At 36.9% G+C, this 21,644-nt stretch overlaps 1 protein-coding gene across 1 annotated transcript in view; it reads left to right on the top strand.

Annotated features, from left to right (window-relative positions):
- Positions 1-21,644, top strand: part of Pom210 (nuclear pore membrane glycoprotein 210) — an 89,325-nt gene that overhangs the window by 6,981 nt on the left and 60,700 nt on the right. Inside the window, exons 14-20 of the mRNA XM_011180402.3 lie at positions 40-306; positions 2,199-2,324; positions 3,757-3,862; positions 16,768-16,886; positions 17,185-17,283; positions 17,787-18,023; positions 18,146-18,292. Coding sequence (XP_011178704.2) covers positions 40-306; positions 2,199-2,324; positions 3,757-3,862; positions 16,768-16,886; positions 17,185-17,283; positions 17,787-18,023; positions 18,146-18,292 — 1,101 coding nt within the window. The remainder of the gene's footprint in view (positions 1-39; positions 307-2,198; positions 2,325-3,756; positions 3,863-16,767; positions 16,887-17,184; positions 17,284-17,786; positions 18,024-18,145; positions 18,293-21,644) is intronic.

Genomic DNA, 21,644 nt, shown 5'->3' with positions numbered 1-21,644 from the left:
GCAACAAACTGATACTAACTTCAATTCTCTCCACTGCAGGCCAAAACCTTTGAACAAACGCTCCCCATTGGCATTGAGGTCAAGAATATACAATACATTTTGGCTTCGCTGGCCTATCCCACATCGCGCTTGAAGCAAAGCGAGGGAAAAATACCACGTGGCATGAATTTCGTGTTGAAAATTTCGCTGCACGACAATTTGGGCAATGAATTCTCGCACAATATTGAGGATGTCAACGGCTTGAAGTATGACTTGTCGCGCAAGGATATTGTGGACGTACAAATCGGCAGTAATCTCACAATTGCGGTGCGTATAATTCTATTGTTATATAGTCTCTTCAAGTATTTTTAGCGCACTTGGATAACAGTTAAAGCAAATTTTATTTATATAAAAGAGTATTGCAGCATTTAATAGCACTTTTTCGCACACTTCGACGAGACTTCCAAACTGCTTTTCTTTATATGCCATACAATATGGTGTATAAAGTTAGACGCTTCCTGCTTTTCATAACATTGTTTGTTGTTGTTATTTTTTCAATATATTCTTTGCTGCTCTCTGCCAGCCGCAATGCTGGACGTAACGGTGTCGCCGGCAGTTTTAAGTGCGCACAACTAAACTGCCATAAGCTTGGTGGACCTCCCACTGCATATTTGACACGGTGTGGTCGTAAATGACGTAGAAAGACTGACAAGGCGTATACAAGCATACCTATTTAAATTTAAATGGAAAATCCTCAAAGTGTGCAACGTCAAATCCTAGCTTTGGACTTTCTAGCGTTTACTTTTAGCTATATTATGGACATTTGTTTGTATGTATGCATAAATTTTTATGTACACTGTACTTGTGCTTTTAGTGTGCATTTAAATGTTTTTAAACCCAAGTGGACATATTTGTATTCACCCCACCCTGTAAGAAATGAAAAGCAATGGAAAACGGGGTACTTAATTGTAAATTATTAACTTTATTTTTTAATGATTAATCTAATCTATGCAAAAAAATCAACCTCGAAATTAACTGAATTTTAGTTAATACATACTTTCTGCTAAGGAAAATTCCAACCAGACATATTTTTAAATATATTTAAATTTTTAAATAGTTCTCACTCAGTTATGCAAGATTAAATCGATCTCAAAGGTTAAAAATTGGTCATTATTCATGAGAAAAAAAAAATCTGCAAAAAAATGTTCCTACTAGGAATATTTCTAGCTTTTTAAATAACCAGTTTTCAGTTATGTAGCAATATATTAACCTTTCATTTCAATAAAAGTCCTGAAAAAATTGTATGCCACTAAAATTGTCCTATTGGGTTTCTATAGCTTTTGAGATACATAGTTATGCAGAAAACTAATTATGAAAGTTAAAATAATTTAAATAAATAAACCTTATTTTTCATAAACTTCATAAAAAAATTTACTGTAATTAAAATTTCTTACTGGTTATATTTATAGTTTTGGAAATGGTTTATATATAGATCTGCAGCAAAATATTGAACTTCCATTTTCATAAAATAAAGAAAAATTTAAAAAATTGTCTGCAACTAAAAATTTCCTACTGGGCATGATGTGGCAGCCAACAGGATATTTGCTCTATATGACAACGGCATCAAGTTAAACTGTAAATAAAAATGCGCAACGTTTTGTCCTCTTGCGGAAATATTTTCAAAGTTTGAAGCCGTATAAGCAAAGCGTGGAATGCTACAGCATTTTCTCTACAAGTAGATGTGCCGCTTTTGGCTGAGTAGTGTGACCCTGCTTGTACTCATTTGCTGTGCAGTGCCCCAACATAGTTTGTAGTCTGCATTTCTATAGCTTTATCGTTGTTTATTTTGCGCTCATTCCTTTCCTTTTTTCGAAGTTTTCTTTCCTTTTTTTTGTGAAGCTTCCTCAGTCAGCCATGCAGCCACATGAGCGTGCAGCAAGCGTGTGCGTGGCAGCAGAGCCAAGTATTAACATACATTTTCTCAATTTTTATTTTGTTCATGCTCTTTTTTACTTAAACTTTTCAACGCATTTCCTATATTTTTATGCACAATTTTTGTGTTTTTTATTTAATTTTATTTTTAGTTTAAACTTTGTGCACTTTTCCTATGACTTCAACACACACTTGTGTACATGTTTGTATATACATTTTATTATATAATTTTATTTTATTTTTTATTTGTTATTTATGTATGTTGCTCTCACTCTCTGCTTACATAGATAAATCTGCCGCGTGAAACAAACAACATGATTGCCATCAGCTTAAGGGATACGACTGGAGTTAAACATGCTGAGGATTACATCAAGCTGTCAGTGGCAGAATCGAAGAACACGTTCCCAACTAAGGTGAGTGCTGTTGCCGTAAGAGTTGTGTGTTTCTATGTTTTTTTTAAACACACACTTTTATTGTAAAGTTTGTGTGCATAGGGCAATGTTGTAGCAGTGCACTTTTCATAACGGTAAATTTTTCAGATTTAAGGAATGTAGCATTTAGCCATACAAAGTAGAAGGAATATTTTCACACATGCCATTGTGCTGAGTTAAGTATATTTTAAGCCATGGCATAGGTAGTTTTCTCTATTGTTGTTGTGGTAAAAAATCGAATTGACCGTCTGTGGTCGGATATAAAGCCCTATTCGGTTTCGGTTTAGACGTTAGGCCATTCTTCGATACGATAGTTGGGTCTAATTAACCGCAAAGACCGCGAATTTACATCTCGCCAAGGAGCTCTTCAAAACGAAGTTAGTTCTCAGTGTTCAAATCAGTCGAACAGTTCAATGTTTCGAAGACCTACCTTAAATAGGCATCGGCGACAACAATTAAACCCTAAGTACCATATTAATTGAGACTTTCTTAAATCTGTTTTTGGTCTCGGTCACACATAATCAATATTCATTAGCTCTTGAGAAGGCATTAAATAAGACCTTAAAAAAAAAATATATTACCTCGTTTTTAGTTAGTAAAATTCCCAGTGTTACTTTTCTGACTCTATTAAGAAGAGAACTGACTATGTAGAATACTATCTATCGTAAGAATCATCGGGGGATCAAAATTGTTTTGTAGACTTAGTTTTTATTGTTCGAGGCATTTGATTGTCGATGGGAAGACCACGACAGAAAATTTAAACCATAGAAGGTTCCCGACTATTTACCAACTTTTTTAGGTTAGGTTTCATACGATCACATAAGAGCTTTCATGCTCAATTGAGTGATTCCGTCTTAGATTGTTAAGAAATTTCGTTTGGATTTTTATTTTCATTTCTATTTATTTATTTAATAATTTTATTATTGTTTTTTCTCTTCCATTATCTTCTTCGTCTTAAAAAACTAAACCGTAAACTGTCAACGTAAACGTCTACGTTTTCAACATAACCATTGCCTGCAACGGGAACATCGTACTTAACATTAACAACAACAACAACAATTACAAATACCGTTACACACACCATTCCACGCATACGTCCATTCAATTTCTATGTGCCTCATCTATGCGTCAATCTATGTCGCATTCAAAATGCAATTCGGTCAACTGTTACTGATACCGTACTGAACGCTGCGGTTGCTGCGGCTGCTGCTGATTGGCATTGCCACTGCTAATACTGTTGTTGATGCTGCCTCCGGCCGTTTGCTTCTGTTACATCATCGGCTAACTAACGGATGTGCTCCGCTTTCAATTGTTTGGCGGCGTTTGTGCGTTTGACATGCTCGGCTTGTCTCCTGGTCTCCTTTGCCGCCCACTGTCCACTGTCTTACTGCGTTTCGTTATTCGTTGGTAACAGACGATTTTCTCTGTGGGCGACATCATTTGCTTCGATTCACCGCTAACATTGTCATCGGTTTGGAGCAGTTCGGATGAGCAAATTATTGCAATTGACAAATTCACAGGTGAGTGAAAGTTTTTGCATAATTTCCAATTGGCCATGTATTATTTCGACCGCCATTTTAGTGCGGTTCATTTGTCAACCCATCTCTCATGGGTGGTTTTCTATTGGTTTTGACTAGACTAAGAAATTATTTAAATTTTTAATGCCGGTAATTCAATGTGGGGGCTATTGAGTGAAATAACATTTTTAATTTTATGAGAAATAGAGGGTAAAACCTTTAAGTATGGTTATTGTATTATTGGAGATTTTAGGAATGCTGCGAAGAAGTTATTGTCGGTGGTTTAGTAACTACTAAAATCCTGTTGGAAGTAAATTCCAGTGGAGGACGTTTCAAGCTGTCTTGACTGGTTGGATCAAAAGAAAAAATAAAGCGCTTTTCAAAGCGCCGAAAGCGCTTTTGATGTAGCCAAAATTCTCTCCAGCAGATGAAAACTTTTATTTAAGCTTACTTGAACTTGATATACAAGAACTTTGTCTGCAAGCAATGACAGTCGTTTGACATTATCCACCTGTGTTGTTTTTGTAGCGGCAGACAACATTCATTCCCCATATATTTTTTAGGACTCTTGGCAAGTTAATTTTTCTTCGCTGGATAAAAATTCCATCCCATTCGGGTTACGTAGACCCGCAGTTAAAAAAAAAACGACTTGTGAAAGATTCTCTTTGGGCGCCCTTATCGCGAAAGTCTTATGGTTTTCAAAGACTAACCCATTTGAATTTGAACTGACGATAAATTCTCGATGTCCTCCAAATATTGACGAGCACAGTTCCATATGCTCCATGTATTATGGCAACTACAATCTGGACAAAAATCTAGAATTTTCGTTCCACAACCAATATCCACGAAATAACGTTATTTACAGTTGTGATTTTGTTCTAGTAGTTGTAAGCTAACGATTCGCTTTGTTTATGGTTAGTTAAAAAAATAATAATGAAATAATGAACGTGCTATTAAACAGTTACATTTCTGGCATATAACTAGCCATTTATCACAGAACAGTACAGTAATATGTATTTTATATTTTACCCATATAAATACTTATCTGAAAGCAACAATTAACACCCTTGTTGTTGGTGGTGTTTCGCTTTTATTTACCGAATCATTAATTTAAATTCCATTCGACGAATTGCTAATAGTTCGCATAACTGCAACACACTACCCCATGCATGAAATTTGTAGTGACATACACAACCAATAACAAAAACAACCAGCCGCATTGCAAAATTAAGCAAATTTCGGACACAGGAGACAAATAAATGGCTCAATAAAAGGTGGTTAGAGGTGGTGCCACAGGACCACAAGCAAAATGAGGCTGGTCTCTGAAAACACATGTGTTTGTACCTATGTACCTACGAGTATGTGTATATAAATGCCCTGGCAGCTGCTGGTATATAATTAAAATAAATTTTTGAATTTTAATTTCCTATTTAGCAATTCTGGTCACCCAATTTTAGTTGCACAAAGCAGCGACAGCACCAAATATTTGAGCGTAACTGCAATTGTTTACGTAATTAGTGAGTTCGCCAAATAGGCGAAGCATTAGCGAATATTTGTTTGAAATGAAATTGTATATTTTACGAGTGCGGTTTAACGAAAATTTAAGTCTGAATGAGTAATGTCCGTATTAAAGCGTCAGTTGGAGAAATGTTTTCATAAAAATTTATTTCAATTACTATTATTCACATAAAAAAGATTAGATTGTATGAAAAAAAATATTTTTAAGGAGAGATTTATTTTATATTTTGTGGATAGTAGCATATGAGACGTGTCTTTTCAAAAGAGGATATTTACATTTTTATTTATTTTTTTTTTAACAAGTATGCAGTCTTGTCCTCATTGCTCATTGCCATAGTACCGGGTTAAGACTGGATTCTAAAAGATATAAAAAATTTGTAAGAGAATTAAAAAGAACTGGAAATATTCAATTATTGAAAATAATTTTTCTTTTTAATAAACTGAATCGTGATTCAACAACAGTCAAATTGTAGGGCTTTGAAAACTATATATTTGAATCGGGTACAGAACACCCTCTGACATTACTAAAAGGGGCCAAAGGACCTCCTTTGACTTTAAATAATTTGGATGTAGTACAACGTCCGTTGAAAGAATGCAAGAAGAAAGATATTTCAAATTTACTCAAGAAACAGTTTGGAACAGAATGGTACATTTTAGATGGACTGAAGTGGTATAAAAGATTAATAATTGACAATTCAAACTGCAGCCCTGAATGACAGAATACTGAAAGAGAATACATATATATTTCAAAAGAGGTGATTATTACAAACAAGGACGCAACAAATGGGGGTCTTATTAAAGTTTAGTGGTTAATGGGGATATTCTGTTTTTTAGAATTCTGTAGCTTTTAATGGCAAGATCCTATTTTTGCGAAATATGAATAGAGAGATATAGATAGATAGAGAGAGATAAATAAAGAGAAAGAGATAGATAAAGTGATAGAGATATATACTTAGATAGATAGATAGAGAGCGATGTAGTATAGATAAAGGAAGAAAGAGAAAGAGACGGAGTCATAAGAGTTTTCTATAGAAATCGGAAAAGTGATTTGTGTGAGATCAGTTTTGATTAGAAAGGGGTTCACACCCATGTGAATGCACACTTATACCTTTGAATTATTATGAAGTTCTTAACCTCAGGAAGCTGTTTCAATTTACAGCAGTTGCAGTCAGTTTCATCAATAAATTTAAATTGTTATGCAATAAATTGCTTGAACTGGCGGACAGGCAACTCGAATTTAAATTGACTAATCTCGAATTATTTTGATACATACATATGTATGTATATTAAATATATTATATATTTGTCTATATTATTTTAAAAATGTTGAGAAAGATTTCATGTAACACATGCTGTTATTACCCGGAGTGCGAGTAAGGACTTATGAAATACATCTTATTCGAATATTGACAGCAATCGCCGCATGGTCAAATAAAGTTGCTAAAATGAAGAAGGCATGCATTATTCATAAGCGTATTCGCTTGATTTTCGCACATACAGGAACCGAGCTTTCTAAATTTGCAATTTACACGCTCGAATGATTAAAGCACAGCCCTACCAAATGTACATCTCTCTACACTTACAAACACACACACATACAAACCAAAAATGTTCCTCCAACTGTGTATGGAAGCAGTTCACTTGCTTGTTCGACTTCTTTCTGCCTGAATTTTTGTTTGTTTGCGCACACTACAGATTTAAGCGCCTAGAAATATGTTTATGCATTACGCCGAAGCATCCATATTGATGTGTGTGAGCACATAAATTGTACGTGTGTGTGTTCGGGCCAGTGACAATGAAGCAGCAGCACTTGGGCATATCTGAGATGATTATGTCATTGTAAGCAAGGCATGCTCTCGCACTTAAATGCACATCACTCGGCATTTAACAGCAACACACTCACGCATAACACATACATATATATGAGTGTGTGTGTGTGAGCATTCATAAAGACAGCGCAGCTTCAAAGATCATAACTTACGCTGAGACAACAACACGCATTGAATTGCAGTGAACCGTGTCTGCTAACTTGAATTGGTTAACAAAAAAAAAAAAAAGATAATGAAGTACTGTATAAGCATACCGAAATAAAGGAAGCAGAACGAACGTACACTTTTGGCTTTTACTTTGCGCTTTATCCTTTTTTTCCACCAGCCATGAGTATATCATTTCGTATAGTTGAATGATTTATATGCTGCTTTTCTGCGCATCAATATTGTCCATTGCCCCAACAATGCACAAATATACACACTCTTATACATATGTATATGTAAGTATTCTTCTACGATATTTTTCGGTCGTTCTATATTATATTGATATCTATATATACAATACATAAATATGTAAATGCTTTTGGGACCTGCACATAATTCACGCGCCCACCCGTGAGCACAATATTTGCCGCTCTTTAAACAGCATTTTTATATGTCACGTCACTTGTTAAGCTATTTTGGTTTGGGAGTCTTTGATTTCTTAATCCTATCTGCTTTTCAGCATTTCAATTTTTTGAGACAGCTCTTATGGTCAGACATTTTTAATCTGCTTGTTTCGTATATTGTTTGCATTTTGGAAGCTGAATCTCTCATCAGCTTGCGTGGTGTTACTATATGGTAGATTTATTCTTAAAAAAAATATTTTTTTTACCTCTAAATATCATTTTGTATTTGGAAAGAAATCAAATCCAATTACAAAAACGTCTGTACTACAATAAATGATATATTATCTTCTATCAACTTATATATTAAGCTTTTCAATGATCTATCACGACCTATACCAGTGCGATTAATACCAGTTGTTTGTTCGTTCGTCATATTTCGAACTGAAAATACCAGTATCCATCAAGATAATCCTAATAAAATCGAACTGGTTTTCATGTAATTGAAGGTAATTTTCCAGAGATATTTTTCCAAGATTAGCGAACCGCAATTACGGAACCGATTTGATACGATGAGTCGAAACTTAGTGACAGTTTTCTCTTATTTTTTCATGTCCGAAAACGTAGGAGTTTTACTTACTATAGTATCCAGTCCGCGAATGAGTCAAGGTGGCTTTTGTCTCGCTGGGTAACTTAATTTTTTTCTTCACGGAAAGGGTTCCGATATCCTAATAGGCGGTTAACGAAGCGTAAATTTTAGCTATTTTCGTTGAATCGAGAGATTAAACCGTTACCCGACTATTTCACAGCTGTCCTCGTACTAGTAAGAGTCATAGAGAGCCAGAATCCACGTTGGACATGCTTATGAAATGGTGTTATGGAAGAATTGGTCCGATTCCCTATGAACTAGAGAGCTTTTTCAGGTTATACATGCATCTTAGAGGTATTCTTATCATTAAATTTGAAGTCATATAAGTACTTTTCTTCTTTTACAATTTTTCGAAACTAGAAAAGATGCTTGACCATAAATAAACATAAACAATCTACCTAATAGCCCTAAAGCATATTTAAAAGAGAGAGCGCCTCTAATGCACCTACAAGGAACGATAAAATATAATAAAAGATATCAAAGTGTCTGAATATTTCGCTATGCATTCAGAAAGCCACTAAATTGCCAAAAAATTGCGACCTTGAACTTTTGCAATCAACATTTTTGTGGCAATTCAACGGCCCCAATTGATCACTTGAAGTGCTGGAAACAGAAAGAATACCAAGCAAGTGCGAATTTAATAACAAAAAAATGAAAAAAGCGAAGAAGACAAAATATTTTCGGCCAAAAGAATTCTAGCTACGCGCAGCACTCTCAGCGAAAAATGACAAAGAGCAGAAATCCCAGTTATTGTTGGCCAACGATTTGGCTGGCATGTGTCATGAGCGGCGGTAATATTGAAATCTTTGTTGTTGGCGTTTTTTCCTTTGGCTGCCTTTGATTATATTCGAAATGCTGTCGCTTCAAACGCGCGGGCTCTAATCCTTTTGTTTTTTTTTTTCGTTTTTTAATGCACAAATGTCTGCAGCGAGTTTTCCAAGTGAAGCGCATACAATTCGAGTACTCGAAAGTCCACTTAAACGCTACTACGTCCTTCCAAATGCTCGCCCTAAAGCCTGTCTGACCCAATTGTGTCATTTTTTCATCGATAATTGAAATATGCACTCATTTTAATGGCTTTGAAATGTGATAGTCCAATATTATTGTTGTTGTTGTTATTGTTATTGTAAACTCATATAAGCATTTGATTGCACACTTTCTGTTTCGATTACATTAAATATGTCTTTCTTGGCGTTTGTGCCAACAAATTCGCAGTTGAACTTTTCTCCACTCCATACTCAATCTCAATCTCTCTCTCTCTCTGAACTGAACTGTGGCAAGTAGACTTCAAGTGTGGTAAACAAAGAACGTTTTTGCATTTAGTTCGTTTCTTTAATAACATTTCTTCGATTTCTTCGATTTCTGTGTTTTTCGTTTATTCATCGCTTGAATATTTTGTGTAGTCGATTTGTTTGCCTTTCGGCGTTCTCAGTGCAAATTTGGTAAATTTTCGAATGGAAAACCGTTTCCTTTGGCATTTTTCTCCATTTGAATGTTTGCGTTAATCTAAATGCACTTGCACAGTTGTGTGCAAGAAAATCGAAGTGCTTTCTGGCTGCGTCAACTTTCATGTGAACAAATAAAGGGTTATGCAATTCGGAGTTCCCTATTTTTTAAATAAAATAAAAAAACAGAACATTCAAATTTAACGGGGAATGTTTATTATCATTCGAAAGGACATTCTTTGGTATTTATTTCTTACAGTTTCTTTCTTTCCAATGATGAATGACCTGCAGGAAATAGCTCATCGCTGAACAAAATTTAGGTTGAAAACGTTGGATCTTCTTGGAACTTTTCAAGAGCCAAAGGTCGAGCGCCTTCAGTTCTTGTACAAGCTGTATATTGTATGCTTTCAATTTAAGACCTTGACGTAAAATGTAAATGTAAGTTGCCGAGTTGCTGCGAACGGTGCCGAATCGACTCTCCACGGTCTTCTGAGAGTGTACACAGCTACGTCAACTATATTTTCTTCACTGCGTGCTGGACGTGGTCTATTCGGTCGAATTTTATTTAATAATGACAGTTGGGCCTTAAGATGGAGTATGGTGTTGCGAATAGTATTATGTTGATCATAATCACGAAACGCATTCTTTTCAGAACGTGATTTTTCCACTAATTTTTCCTAATAATGCCTACAAATTTGCCACAATTTTCATCGAGTTGGTGAAAAAGTACTTTCTTCTTCAATTTATGTTTTTTCCGTGATTCCGTCCTTCAAACGTTCCAATAAATAAGGATTTCTCTCGGTTTATTGTGCGCAATCCACTTCGGTGACTATACGACTGGATTCCCGACGAAAAAACAAGATATTTATCAGGATACTTAATACTTAATTTAGTTGTGAGCTTGCGGTCACTTTAAAAATAAATCTATAATATTATTAAAATACTTAATTTGTTGTTGTGTGTGCTTAGGCTCTCCGGTCCGGTTTGTATTTGAAAGGTAAAAGGTCGGTTTTGATACGGTTCAACTAACTCAAAACATACATATATATATGTGGCTATCTGAAACTATCTATGTATCTCGAACTAAACCTAGTCTTCTGTGATTCTTTGCTATATAAAAGTGGTGTTGCCACCTAGATCTTGGACCACATTAAATTCCTCGTATATTTTATCAACATTTCGATGGTACTGAGGCCATACCGTTATATTTATGTATATGTAGTGGCCGGTGTATGTACTTCTTGTTCTGTTTAGATAAAGTTATTGGAGCGAATTTAATTCAATGAAATATTTATACTTGACCAGCAGCATTAGTTTATCTCATTGCCATGGCTTGTTGGCCATTTTCGTTCACTATCTATGTACGTGCTATCACACAGCACTGCCGCTTTGCGGTTCTTCTGCGCTCCAACGTGTAGTTGTTGCACAACTTTAACTTGCATTTGTGTTGTTGTTGTCGCAGATTTAGGACTTTGCTAATGAAATTAGCGCATTGCTATTTCACTTGCCTCCTCCTTGCTGCAACAACAGCAACAACTAAGTGAACACAATAAATTGGAAAAAATAGGGGAAGCAACAACATTGTACATAAACGGCAGGCAGTCAAGTGAAAGCGGTGTCCTTGCGCTTCGTGCGATATACTTACAAACACACTTATGTGTATATTATCTATGTATACGAATTAAAAACATTGTACGTATAATTGCGAAGTCATAGTTTGCTCGAAGGTAAAAGGACTAATTTTGTGGAGAAATTTACTCAATTAGATTTTCACACTCTAGGCTCACTGAATGACATATGTACATATTAGATATACATGTGTATATGGTACAGATGTCCTTACAAGTTTAGAAGCTTCATTTATGAAATATTTAAGTGAAAGGATAAGGCTGAATTCAGGGAACTATTCTCCATTAGCTGAATTTGCCCAAAGCTGGCCATATCATTAATAATTACTGTCGCATAAAGATGTTGTTTATTATCCTTTCATGTGGTAAATATAGTCCCATGACTTGTGCTTGTGAGACAATAATCGATTATTATTTCATCTTTTTTCGGTGGTTTTTTTTCCTCTGTATATAGGGTGCTTGTACTATTTCCCCATTTTTCTGCATCTTTATTAGAGTCACTGTAAAGTTTCGAAAAAATCAGATTTCTGGATGAGTTATGTTATTTAATTGTTATGTCTATATATATCTTCTTCTTCTTAACTGGCGTAGAAACCGCTTACGCGGTTATAGCCGAGTCCACAACAGTGCGCCACGCATCTCTCCTTTTGGCGGTTTGGCGCCAATTGGTAATACCAAGTGAAGACAGGTCCTTCTCCACCTGGTCCTTCCACCGGAGTGGAGGTCTCCCTCTTCCTCGGCTTCCACCAGCGGGTACTGCATCGAAAACTTTCAGAGCTGGGGCACTTTCATCCATTCGAACAACATGACCCAGCCAGCGTAGCCGCTGTTTTTTTATTCGCTGGACTATGTCTATGTCGTCGAACAACACATACAGCTCATCATTCCATCTTCTGCGGTATTCGCCGTTGCCAATGTTTAAGGGACCGTAAATCTTCCGCAAAACCTTTCTCTCGAAAACTCCTAGTGCCGTCTCATCGGATGTTGACACCGTCCACGCTTCTGCACCATAAAGTAGGACGGGAATGATGAGGGACTTGTAGAGTTTAGTTTTTGTTCGTCGAGAGAGGACTTTACTTTTCAATTGCCTACTCAGTCCATAGTAGCACCTGTTGGCAAGAGTGATTCTGCGTTGGATTTCAAGGCTGACATTATTATCGGTGTTAATGTTGGTTCCTAGGTATACGAAATTATCTACAACTTCAAAGTTATGACTGTCAACAGTGACGTGGGAGCCAAGACGCGAATGCGCTGACTGTTTGTTTGATGACAGGAGATATTTCGTCTTGTCCTCGTTCACCACCAGACCCATTCGCTTCGCTTCCTTATCCAGGCGGGAAAAAGCAGAACTAACGGCGCGGGTGTTGTTTCCGATGATATCAATATCATCGGCGAACGCCAGGAGCTGTACACTCTTGTAGAAGATTGTACCATCTCTATTTAGCTCTGCAGCTCTTATAATTTTCTCCAGCATCAAGTTAAAGAAGTCGCACGATAGCGAGTCACCTTGTCTGAAACCTCGTTTGGTATCGAACGGCTCGGAGAGGTCCTTCCCGATCCTGACGGAGCTTTTGGTGTTGCTCAACGTCAACTTACACAGCCGTATTAGTTTTGCGGGGATACCAAATTCAGACATCGCGGCATAAAGGCAGCTCCTTTTCGTGCTGTCGAAAGCAGCTTTAAAGTCGACAAATAGATGGTGTGTGTCGATCCTTTTTTCACGGGTCTTCTCCAAGATTTGGCGCATGGTGAATATCTGGTCAGTTGTTGATTTTCCAGGTCTAAAGCCACACTGATAAGGTCCAATCAGTTTGTTGACGGTGGGCTTTAGTCTTTCACACAGTACGCTCGATAGAACCTTATAAGCGATGTTAAGGAGGCTTATCCCACGATAGTTGGCGCAGATTGTGGGGTCTCCCTTTTTGTGGATTGGGCAGAGTACACTGAGATTCCAATCGTCGGGCATGCTTTCTTCCGACCATATTTCGCAAAGAAGCTGATGCATGCACCTTATCAGCTCTTCGCCGCCGTATTTGAATAGCTCGGCCGGCAATTCATCGGCCCCCGCCGCCTTGTTGTTCTTCAAGCGGGTAATTGCTATTCTAATTTCTTCACGGTCGGGCAATGGAACATCTGTTCCATCGTCGTCGATTGGGGAATCGGGTTCGCCATCTCCTGGTGTTGTACTTTCACTGCCATTCAGCAGGCTGGAGAAGTGTTCCCTCCACAAACACAGTATACTCTGGTCATCAACCACTAGATCACCGCTGGGGGTCCTACAGGAGTGTGCTCCGGTCTTGAAACCTTCAGTTAGTCGCCGGATCTTTTCGTAAAATTTTCGAGCATTACCCCTGTCGGCCAGCTTGTCAAGCTCTTCATACTCACGCATTTCTGCCTCTTTCTTTCTTTTTCTGCAAATGCGTCTCGCTTCCCTCTTCAGCTCTCGGTATCTTTCCCATCCCGCTCGTGTTGCGGTCGATCGCAACATTGCGAGGTAGGCAGTCTGTTTTCTCTCCACTGCGAGACGACAATCCTCATCATACCAGCTGTTTTTTTGGCTTTTCCGAAAGCCAATGGTTTCGGTTGCAGCTGTACGTAAGGAGTTTGATATGCCGTCCCACAGCTCCCTTATACCGAGATGCTGATGAGTGCTCTCAGAGAGCAGGAGTGCAAGTCGAGTAGAAAATCGTTCGGCTGTCGGTTGTGATTGCAGCTTCTCGATGTCGAACCTTCCTTGTGTTTGTTGACGTGTGCGCTTTTCTACACAGAGGCGGGTGCGTATCTTAGCTGCTACAAGATAGTGGTCCGAGTCGATGTTGGGACCACGAAGCGTACGCACATCAAAAACACTGGAGACATGTCGTCCATCTATCACAACATGATCGATCTGGTTGCGAGTGATTCGATCCGGGGACAGCCAAGTAGCTTGATGGATTTTCTTATGCTGGAATCTAGTGCTACAGATGACCATATTTCGGGCCCCGGCGAAGTCGATCAGCCTCAGACCGTTTGGTGATGTTTCGTCATGGAGGCTGAATTTTCCGACTGTTGTGCCAAAGACACCTTCTTTACCCACCCTAGCGTTGAAATCGCCAAGCACGATTTTGACATCGTGGCGGGGGCAGCGCTCATAGGTACGTTCTAGGCGCTCATAGAAGGTATCTTTGGTCACATCGTCCTTCTCTTCCGTCGGGGCATGGGCGCAAATCAGCGATATGTTGAAGAACCTCGCTTTGATGCGGATTGTGGCTAGACGTTCATCCACCGGAGTGAATGCCAGGACTCGACGACGGAGTCTCTCTCCCACCACGAATCCCACACCGAATTTGCGCTCCTTTATATGGCCGCTGTAGTAGATGTCACAAGGACCCACCTTCTTCCGTCCTTGTCCCGTCCATCGCATTTCTTGGATTGCGGTGATGTCAGCCTTTACTCTTACGAGGACATCAACCAGCTGGGCAGAGGCACCTTCCCAATTAAGGGTCCGGACATTCCAGGTGCATGCCCTTAAATCATAGTCCTTTATACGTTTGCCGTGGGCGTCATCAAAAGGGGGGTTTCTCATCCGAGGCCTGTGTTTCTTATTCACTGGTTATTCGTTTTTATGTGGTGGGTCCCAAGCCCTACGCACTCACTTTAGCTCGCTTCCAGACGGATGTCTGTTGGCTACCCAGAGGATACTTGGTCTAAGACCGGAAGTTGTGAGCTGCTTGAGCCACATGTAAAAGAATCGTTCCTGGCCACTCCCAACTGAATGGCAGTCAGAAACTTTCCTCACTTACGTGAACTTCTACATATGACTCCATCCTCTATATATATACATATATATATATCAGAGTCTCATCAGTCTTCTATAGATGTTATATTATCGCGTTAAATGTTATGCAATGTCAAAATAGCTTAATGAGCTGAGGCAATTAAAACTGAAAAATTTATAGCACTTTTAGACAGCCAAATTAATTGATCAATTAAAATTGTTTTTTTTTTTTTTTTTTTTTTTTTTTTTGCTTTTCATAAGAAGTTGGTAAGTTTTATCAGCTGATTAATATCTTTTGGCAGCGACATCTACCGTACCTTTTTTTTATCCACAAATTCAGTCAATGGGAGACAAAGAACTTATATCGTACGTCTTTGTCGCAGAGTTGCATTTCACTTTGAAAGTTGATTAAAAAGTAATGTAGATTTTTATTTTATATGATAAATCGATCTTTGTTTTTAGTCGAGCAGAGACCTGTTATTGATCAATTATCGTGTCTAAAAACGAAAACGTTGTTATATTTAAATAAAAAGGATACGGACACAATCAGATTTTGCACGGGAAAAAGAAGGGAAGGCGAAAATCAAGGATATAGTAGTTGTTAGTTCTTGCAGCAAGTTAATAAAAATGTTTTAATTTTCATATATTTATAATAATTTTGTCATTCAAAAGAATTCTGCTCATTAATTTCTCATCACGGGGGTACATGGGCACAAACGAAGTCAAATTGATGTTAAATAAATTCTAATTGCGTAATTAGTTAATTGATTAATTTTATGTTGAATTGAAAACAATTAGGGTTTTTAGGTTGTTATCACCACAAGGCGTTACCATTGTTGATCCATCGAGTTTAGTTTTATGTAAACAATTTAAATATGTAGTCCCTCGAAAAGAAAGCACATAGTGTTTACTATGTTGGCAATAGTCAGCTACTGTATCCACAGCGCAATTAAGATACAGTTATTTCGGTCCCAAAAATCATCTTAAGCTTATTACATCATATTTCTTTTTGTTTGGCTTTCTCGAAATGATTCTCAGGAATAAAGTTGATCAATGCAATTATGAAATGTCATTCCAGTACATCCGTTTTCTTTTATTTTTATTAAGCTTTCGAAGGCAAATGCTTCGATTTTGGAGGCTAACTTCGAAAATCGACCAATAACGAATTTTACTTATGACACATTCTTCAAAAAAAATTTCTTTGGTCCAATACCCAAGAAAAATATTTTGCAATATAGTGAAATAATATAGTATTCGAAAGACAATATAGACTTTATAATAATATAAAAGAGGAGTTAAAAAATGACTAAATTAGTAGTAGTAGTAGTAGTAGTAGTAGTAGTATATTTTTTAGTAGGTGTGCTTTACAAAAAAAAAATAGACAGTTACATATACCAGTCATATAAAATGATTTGCGAAAATCATAATCATAAATACCTTAGTTTCTTATATCTTTTCCATTTTGTTCAAATACATACACAACTAAGTACCAATAAACTAACTTAATCGGAATCTTTCTCTTCCTTACGCTTTGCAGGAGTGGCACGTGTGCTGGGCAATCGCTTGAAATTGGGCGAGAAAATCGTCGTCACCAACGGCGATAAGGCCAGTGGCAGTGCCATAAAATATGATGTCGAAGTTCGTGATGCGGATGTGGTAAGTAGCAATTGCCAAAGTTGAAAGTAATCCAACAGTCTGGAAATGATCAAATAAAATGTTTTAAAATCAGAAAAAACAATTTCGATAAAAAGTAGAAAATATGCACTTTGCAAATTTCGATTTGAGTTGCGGGTTGCCGTCTGCACCCACCGCTCCAGCAACACTTGGTTAAAATGTTTGCTTTCATGGAATTCTGTGAATTTATATGTGTCTCTATATGTATATTTCTGTCTGGTTATGCGCTACTTGTAAAGTTGTTCGCTAACTTTTTCGTTTGTTTGCTTATACTTTACAGATTCAATTATTGAAATCATTCGATATATTTAGCGGTTCAACGTATCGAGGACATTTGGTTGTGCGCAATCATTTGCAAGTGGATAAGTTTACCAACTTGGTGAGTATAAGCCCGCACATATAACACATATACAGTGGTGGTCGAAATAATAGGAGTAGTTGTATTAAATGTATTTAAATTTAAATTCTCTTAAGAGTTTGAGCAGTTTAGAGATCAGTCAGTCAGTTCCTCTTCCGATAGCAAATTTCATGTTTTGTTTGTAGAATTGGCTCAATCTTATTATTTTGACTGCAACTGACTGTATATATGTTTATAAATAACTCGGTATGTTAAATGTAACGATACATTATTATATATGATTTTGCATAAGTAGTTGTGCCACTTGACGCATTGGCTCGAAATAAGCGCATTTACGGTACTTTTACAGAACAAAGAAAGTAACTGTAACTGTAGGAGTTATGCACAATTTAAATTCGCTTCTTATATTTTTATACACACTTATGCATTTATGATTTTTATAATATATTTCTTCTCATAAAATTACTTAAATTTCTCTTTTGCTTTTTTACTTTCCCTTCACTGCCGCTTCGTCACCTCGTTAGCTCGCCAGAAATATTTCGAAATGTTCGAGTACCCTTGAACGCATGTCGGCGGTTAAACTGTTTACGTGCCGCCTCGCATCCAAACAGTCCTTGGGCCAAAAGCTACTCGAGCATTATGCGGTAGCGCCCATATTCGAGGCCGACACCGGACGCTATGCGTGTCAGATTGAATTGTCGTCGAATTTCAATGATGTACTCAGCATTGTGAAGACTAATGATGTCCACTTCGATTTGGAGGTACGCCACTTTTACTTTATTTTCTGTTTTTTTTTTTATATTTTTTGCTTTTGTATTTTTATATTTATGCATTGAATTCGCTCTTGTGTTATTTATGTTTGTTGTTGTCGTTTGCTCTGCAGGCTCAGCTGTCGAACGGTTTATCGGATGTTATGTCATTGAAATTTGTACCCGGTGTGCGTGTTACACCGGAAACACTGCAGGCCACTGAGTTGAAAGAACAAGATTTAACAATCACTGGACTGGATAAAGTGTTGCAGAAGGTGGAGGTGAGTGGCCATACAACATACTTATATACTTTTGTAAAATATATATACAACACATGCATGTAAAAAATGAAAAATTTCGCCAGAATTTGTATCATGTAATCCACTCGAATTGGTTAATTTGTGTGCATTGGGTGAATTTTGAGTTTTTCCTTACACAAATCAATGATCAAAGCTGATTATTTATGATTTTACATAAAAGTTGTTGCAATATCGAGAAAATATATGGTTTCACTTAAGATTGGTTAGGTAAATGTTGTAGAACAATCAAATAGGAGAAAATATTGAACCGTTAACGAAGTCGCTCGTATTTCTCATAAAGGCCGAAGGTTAAATAAAAACGTATTTTTCATCTTTGACAAGCCTTTCAAACAACCTATTTGCATAAGTCAATTTTACCAAGTAAGATGGTACAACAACAATAAAACCCATGGAGGCCTCAGTTTTATCAATAGGCGGTCGAATGCGTGGATAAAAGGGTCATGGAGACTTTCAAAATGAAGTTTTAATTCTATTTATAAGGAAAGTATGGAAAGATCATTAAGAAATCGGTACAATTAATGTAAACCTCCAAATGGAGTTTTTTAACCGTAAAAACTGCTGGTCATTTAGGGTTATCAAGTATGGGAAGGCAACACACCTGTCTGTACATGAGTTTAGTTTTTGATCCATTGCTTACAGTGTTCTAACAGCTGTTTAAGCTGGATCCTTTTCGATCTCGAGCGCAACTATCAGTATTATAATCCAAACTAATCTCCAAATGCTCATGACAACATTATATTTTAATCTAAATATATATAATGTAGAAGCCCATCGAGTATGACTCTTTCTAGGACTTAATTGATCTGAAGGTTTGATTCCAACCATGAGCCTAGCCGCCACTTTCCATGCGACTTCTAATTGACTTACATAACACTTGTTTTCCTCGAGGCCAACTATAAATCTTCTAACCGAACCTAACATAACATCCAAATGTTGACGATGTAACTTCTACATTCTATTTTATATGTTTAATCTAGAAAACCATCAAATACGACCTTTTCTCATAATTGATCTGAAGATTTGATACATATCCCATAGGCAAAGAATCCAATAATGAGACTAGCGATCACTACGAGTTCGCTCACATGAGTCTTCTTTTCCAGTGATCTAACCTCGTCGAACCGTGAGATGGCATAGAATAGAATAATATTCTATATAATTCAACAACAAAAATTGTAAAACTCCAAAAAACTTCTTTAGGGGGTCTCTGGTTCTCTAAAAGAATCTTACAGTTAGACTATCTATAGGTATATAGGAGTTATATTAGTACTATCCCATATTTTATGCCGCTAACGGGTTTTATTTTAAATGTAGATATTGAAGAGATTTTGAGAGAGAAATCCGATCTGATTTTGAAGACCCAATTATCTTGCTGGCTTGTGTTCTTTCATTTCACAGTCTTGCAGATCGGTTTTTTCCGGATCTGGATTTAACTCTTGTTGTTGTACATTAGTGTTTTATCTTGATCTCTGCCAAAAATAGAGCGATTTCGAATATGTTTGCTTTTTCTCTTAGCATCTGCAGCACTTACCGCTCTCATTTTTCTCTAAATTTTCTGCTCTTGTACTCTTTTTACTAGCATTTTAATTGATTACCCAGGACTTAGTTTGCATTTATACTCGTACCATTGAAAAATTGATTTGAAAAGTTAAAACGCCTCGGGCTTTCAATCTGCACATAAGAAGACATCTCTTCTGTTGCGGAAAAATATCTTTGCCATTCACTTTGGCAATAAATTTAAATTGAAATTCCTCGCTTTTGTGCCAGCATCCTGGACTAATTTCTTCTATGAACGCACACTCGCACACATACACATACATACATACATATATATATACATTTGTATGTATGCTTGTATGTTAGTGAGATTGCAAGTGTATACGTATGGTATTCGTGCTATCTCCATTTCGTACTTAAGTTTATTACAAATTTGCTGGTGACATACTTTTTGTGCGACTATTTAAGTTGAGAGAGAGAGAGGGAGAGGCTGAGTGAAACAAGCTTGCGATTGCATTTGATTTACAACTTTATCAATCTGCCATTAAAATGCGTTTAATCTCGAGAATGTACTTTTCGGCCAGATTAAAAAAATACAATAATGCAAAAAAGGCAACAACACCAACAAAAAATGAAAATAAATCGCATTTTCACTCAACTGCATTTGTCTCTCCGACAAGAGATGGTTCCGCTCCGATTGGCTGTCACAGCCTGCCGCGCGCTCCTCTCTCCCATTTCACTGTTCATAAACTGAAATGGAAAAGTCAAGTAATGAAATACTTTTGAATAAGTTAAATGTTGAAAGTTTGCTTGTTCGTAAAGTATCTAGTGAATAAGCGAAAGAGCACAAAAACACAAAATCAGAAAAAAATAAATCTCAAAAAATTACTGACTTTCAAAAATCTTGAAATTCTCAATTTATCAGTCAGTCAGTTACATGTTGCAGTTGCTGTAGTTGTTGTTATTAGGAATTTCTTACATGAAGTTGTTTTTTGTAATTGTTGTTGTAACTTTAGTTAGTTTTTTTTGTTGTTGCTGGTTGCACTTGCATAAAGCCGTTCGCAGCTACACCCATCCGTTATTGTTTTTGTTGTTAGAAAAACTCCACACGAATTGACCGAAATGTACCGACCAGCTTCCACAGCTTCTCAATTCACTTGAGATCAGTTGACATTTGCGCGCGCTGCCATAACTACCGTTACAAATTTTCCGTATTCGACATCATCTCCCTGCCACTATTTGTTGCACTGCCACATGCCGTGTGAGTGTGCGCGGGTGTGGTTTGCATTAGTATGTGTCACCCAAACCAATACACTCACACATTGTAAGATATGCGCATATATTTTTTATTAAATTGATGCCGCATGCAACACAAGCGTTTCGCAGAAGAAACGGATATAAAAAAGACGCACACAAAAAAGACTCCGGATATACGCCGAAACGGAAATGTGGGCTAAAGATGAATGTTGACTGAAGTTCTATTTTTCAACGGAAAATGTCATTGAAATATGCCTGGAAAAGCGTTTTCTTCACTCGTTTGTTATACTATTTTGCGAAATGCTTTAAACGCGGAATTATTCGGGAGAAAACGCCTTCTGTGGAAATATACTGAAGTATAGCTCCAATGAAATGATTCTACGTAGAATGCAGAATTTGTTTTGCTTGTAATTGTCTTTCTAGTATTTCATAGAGACAGGGAAGTTGAGTTCTCATAAAACTTGAGAACTCCTAGTTTGAAGGGACACTTTTCAGTGTAAATGAAAATATATTTATTTATTTATTTAAAGAGTAATAATCTATGAAATATAATGAGTTT

Source organism: Zeugodacus cucurbitae, chromosome 6 (genome assembly GCF_028554725.1).
Source record: "Zeugodacus cucurbitae isolate PBARC_wt_2022May chromosome 6, idZeuCucr1.2, whole genome shotgun sequence".
Classification (NCBI taxonomy): Eukaryota; Metazoa; Arthropoda; class Insecta; order Diptera; family Tephritidae; genus Zeugodacus; species Zeugodacus cucurbitae.
Note: the sequence above shows the minus strand (reverse complement) of the source record. Positions and strands in the feature narration are given on the sequence as shown.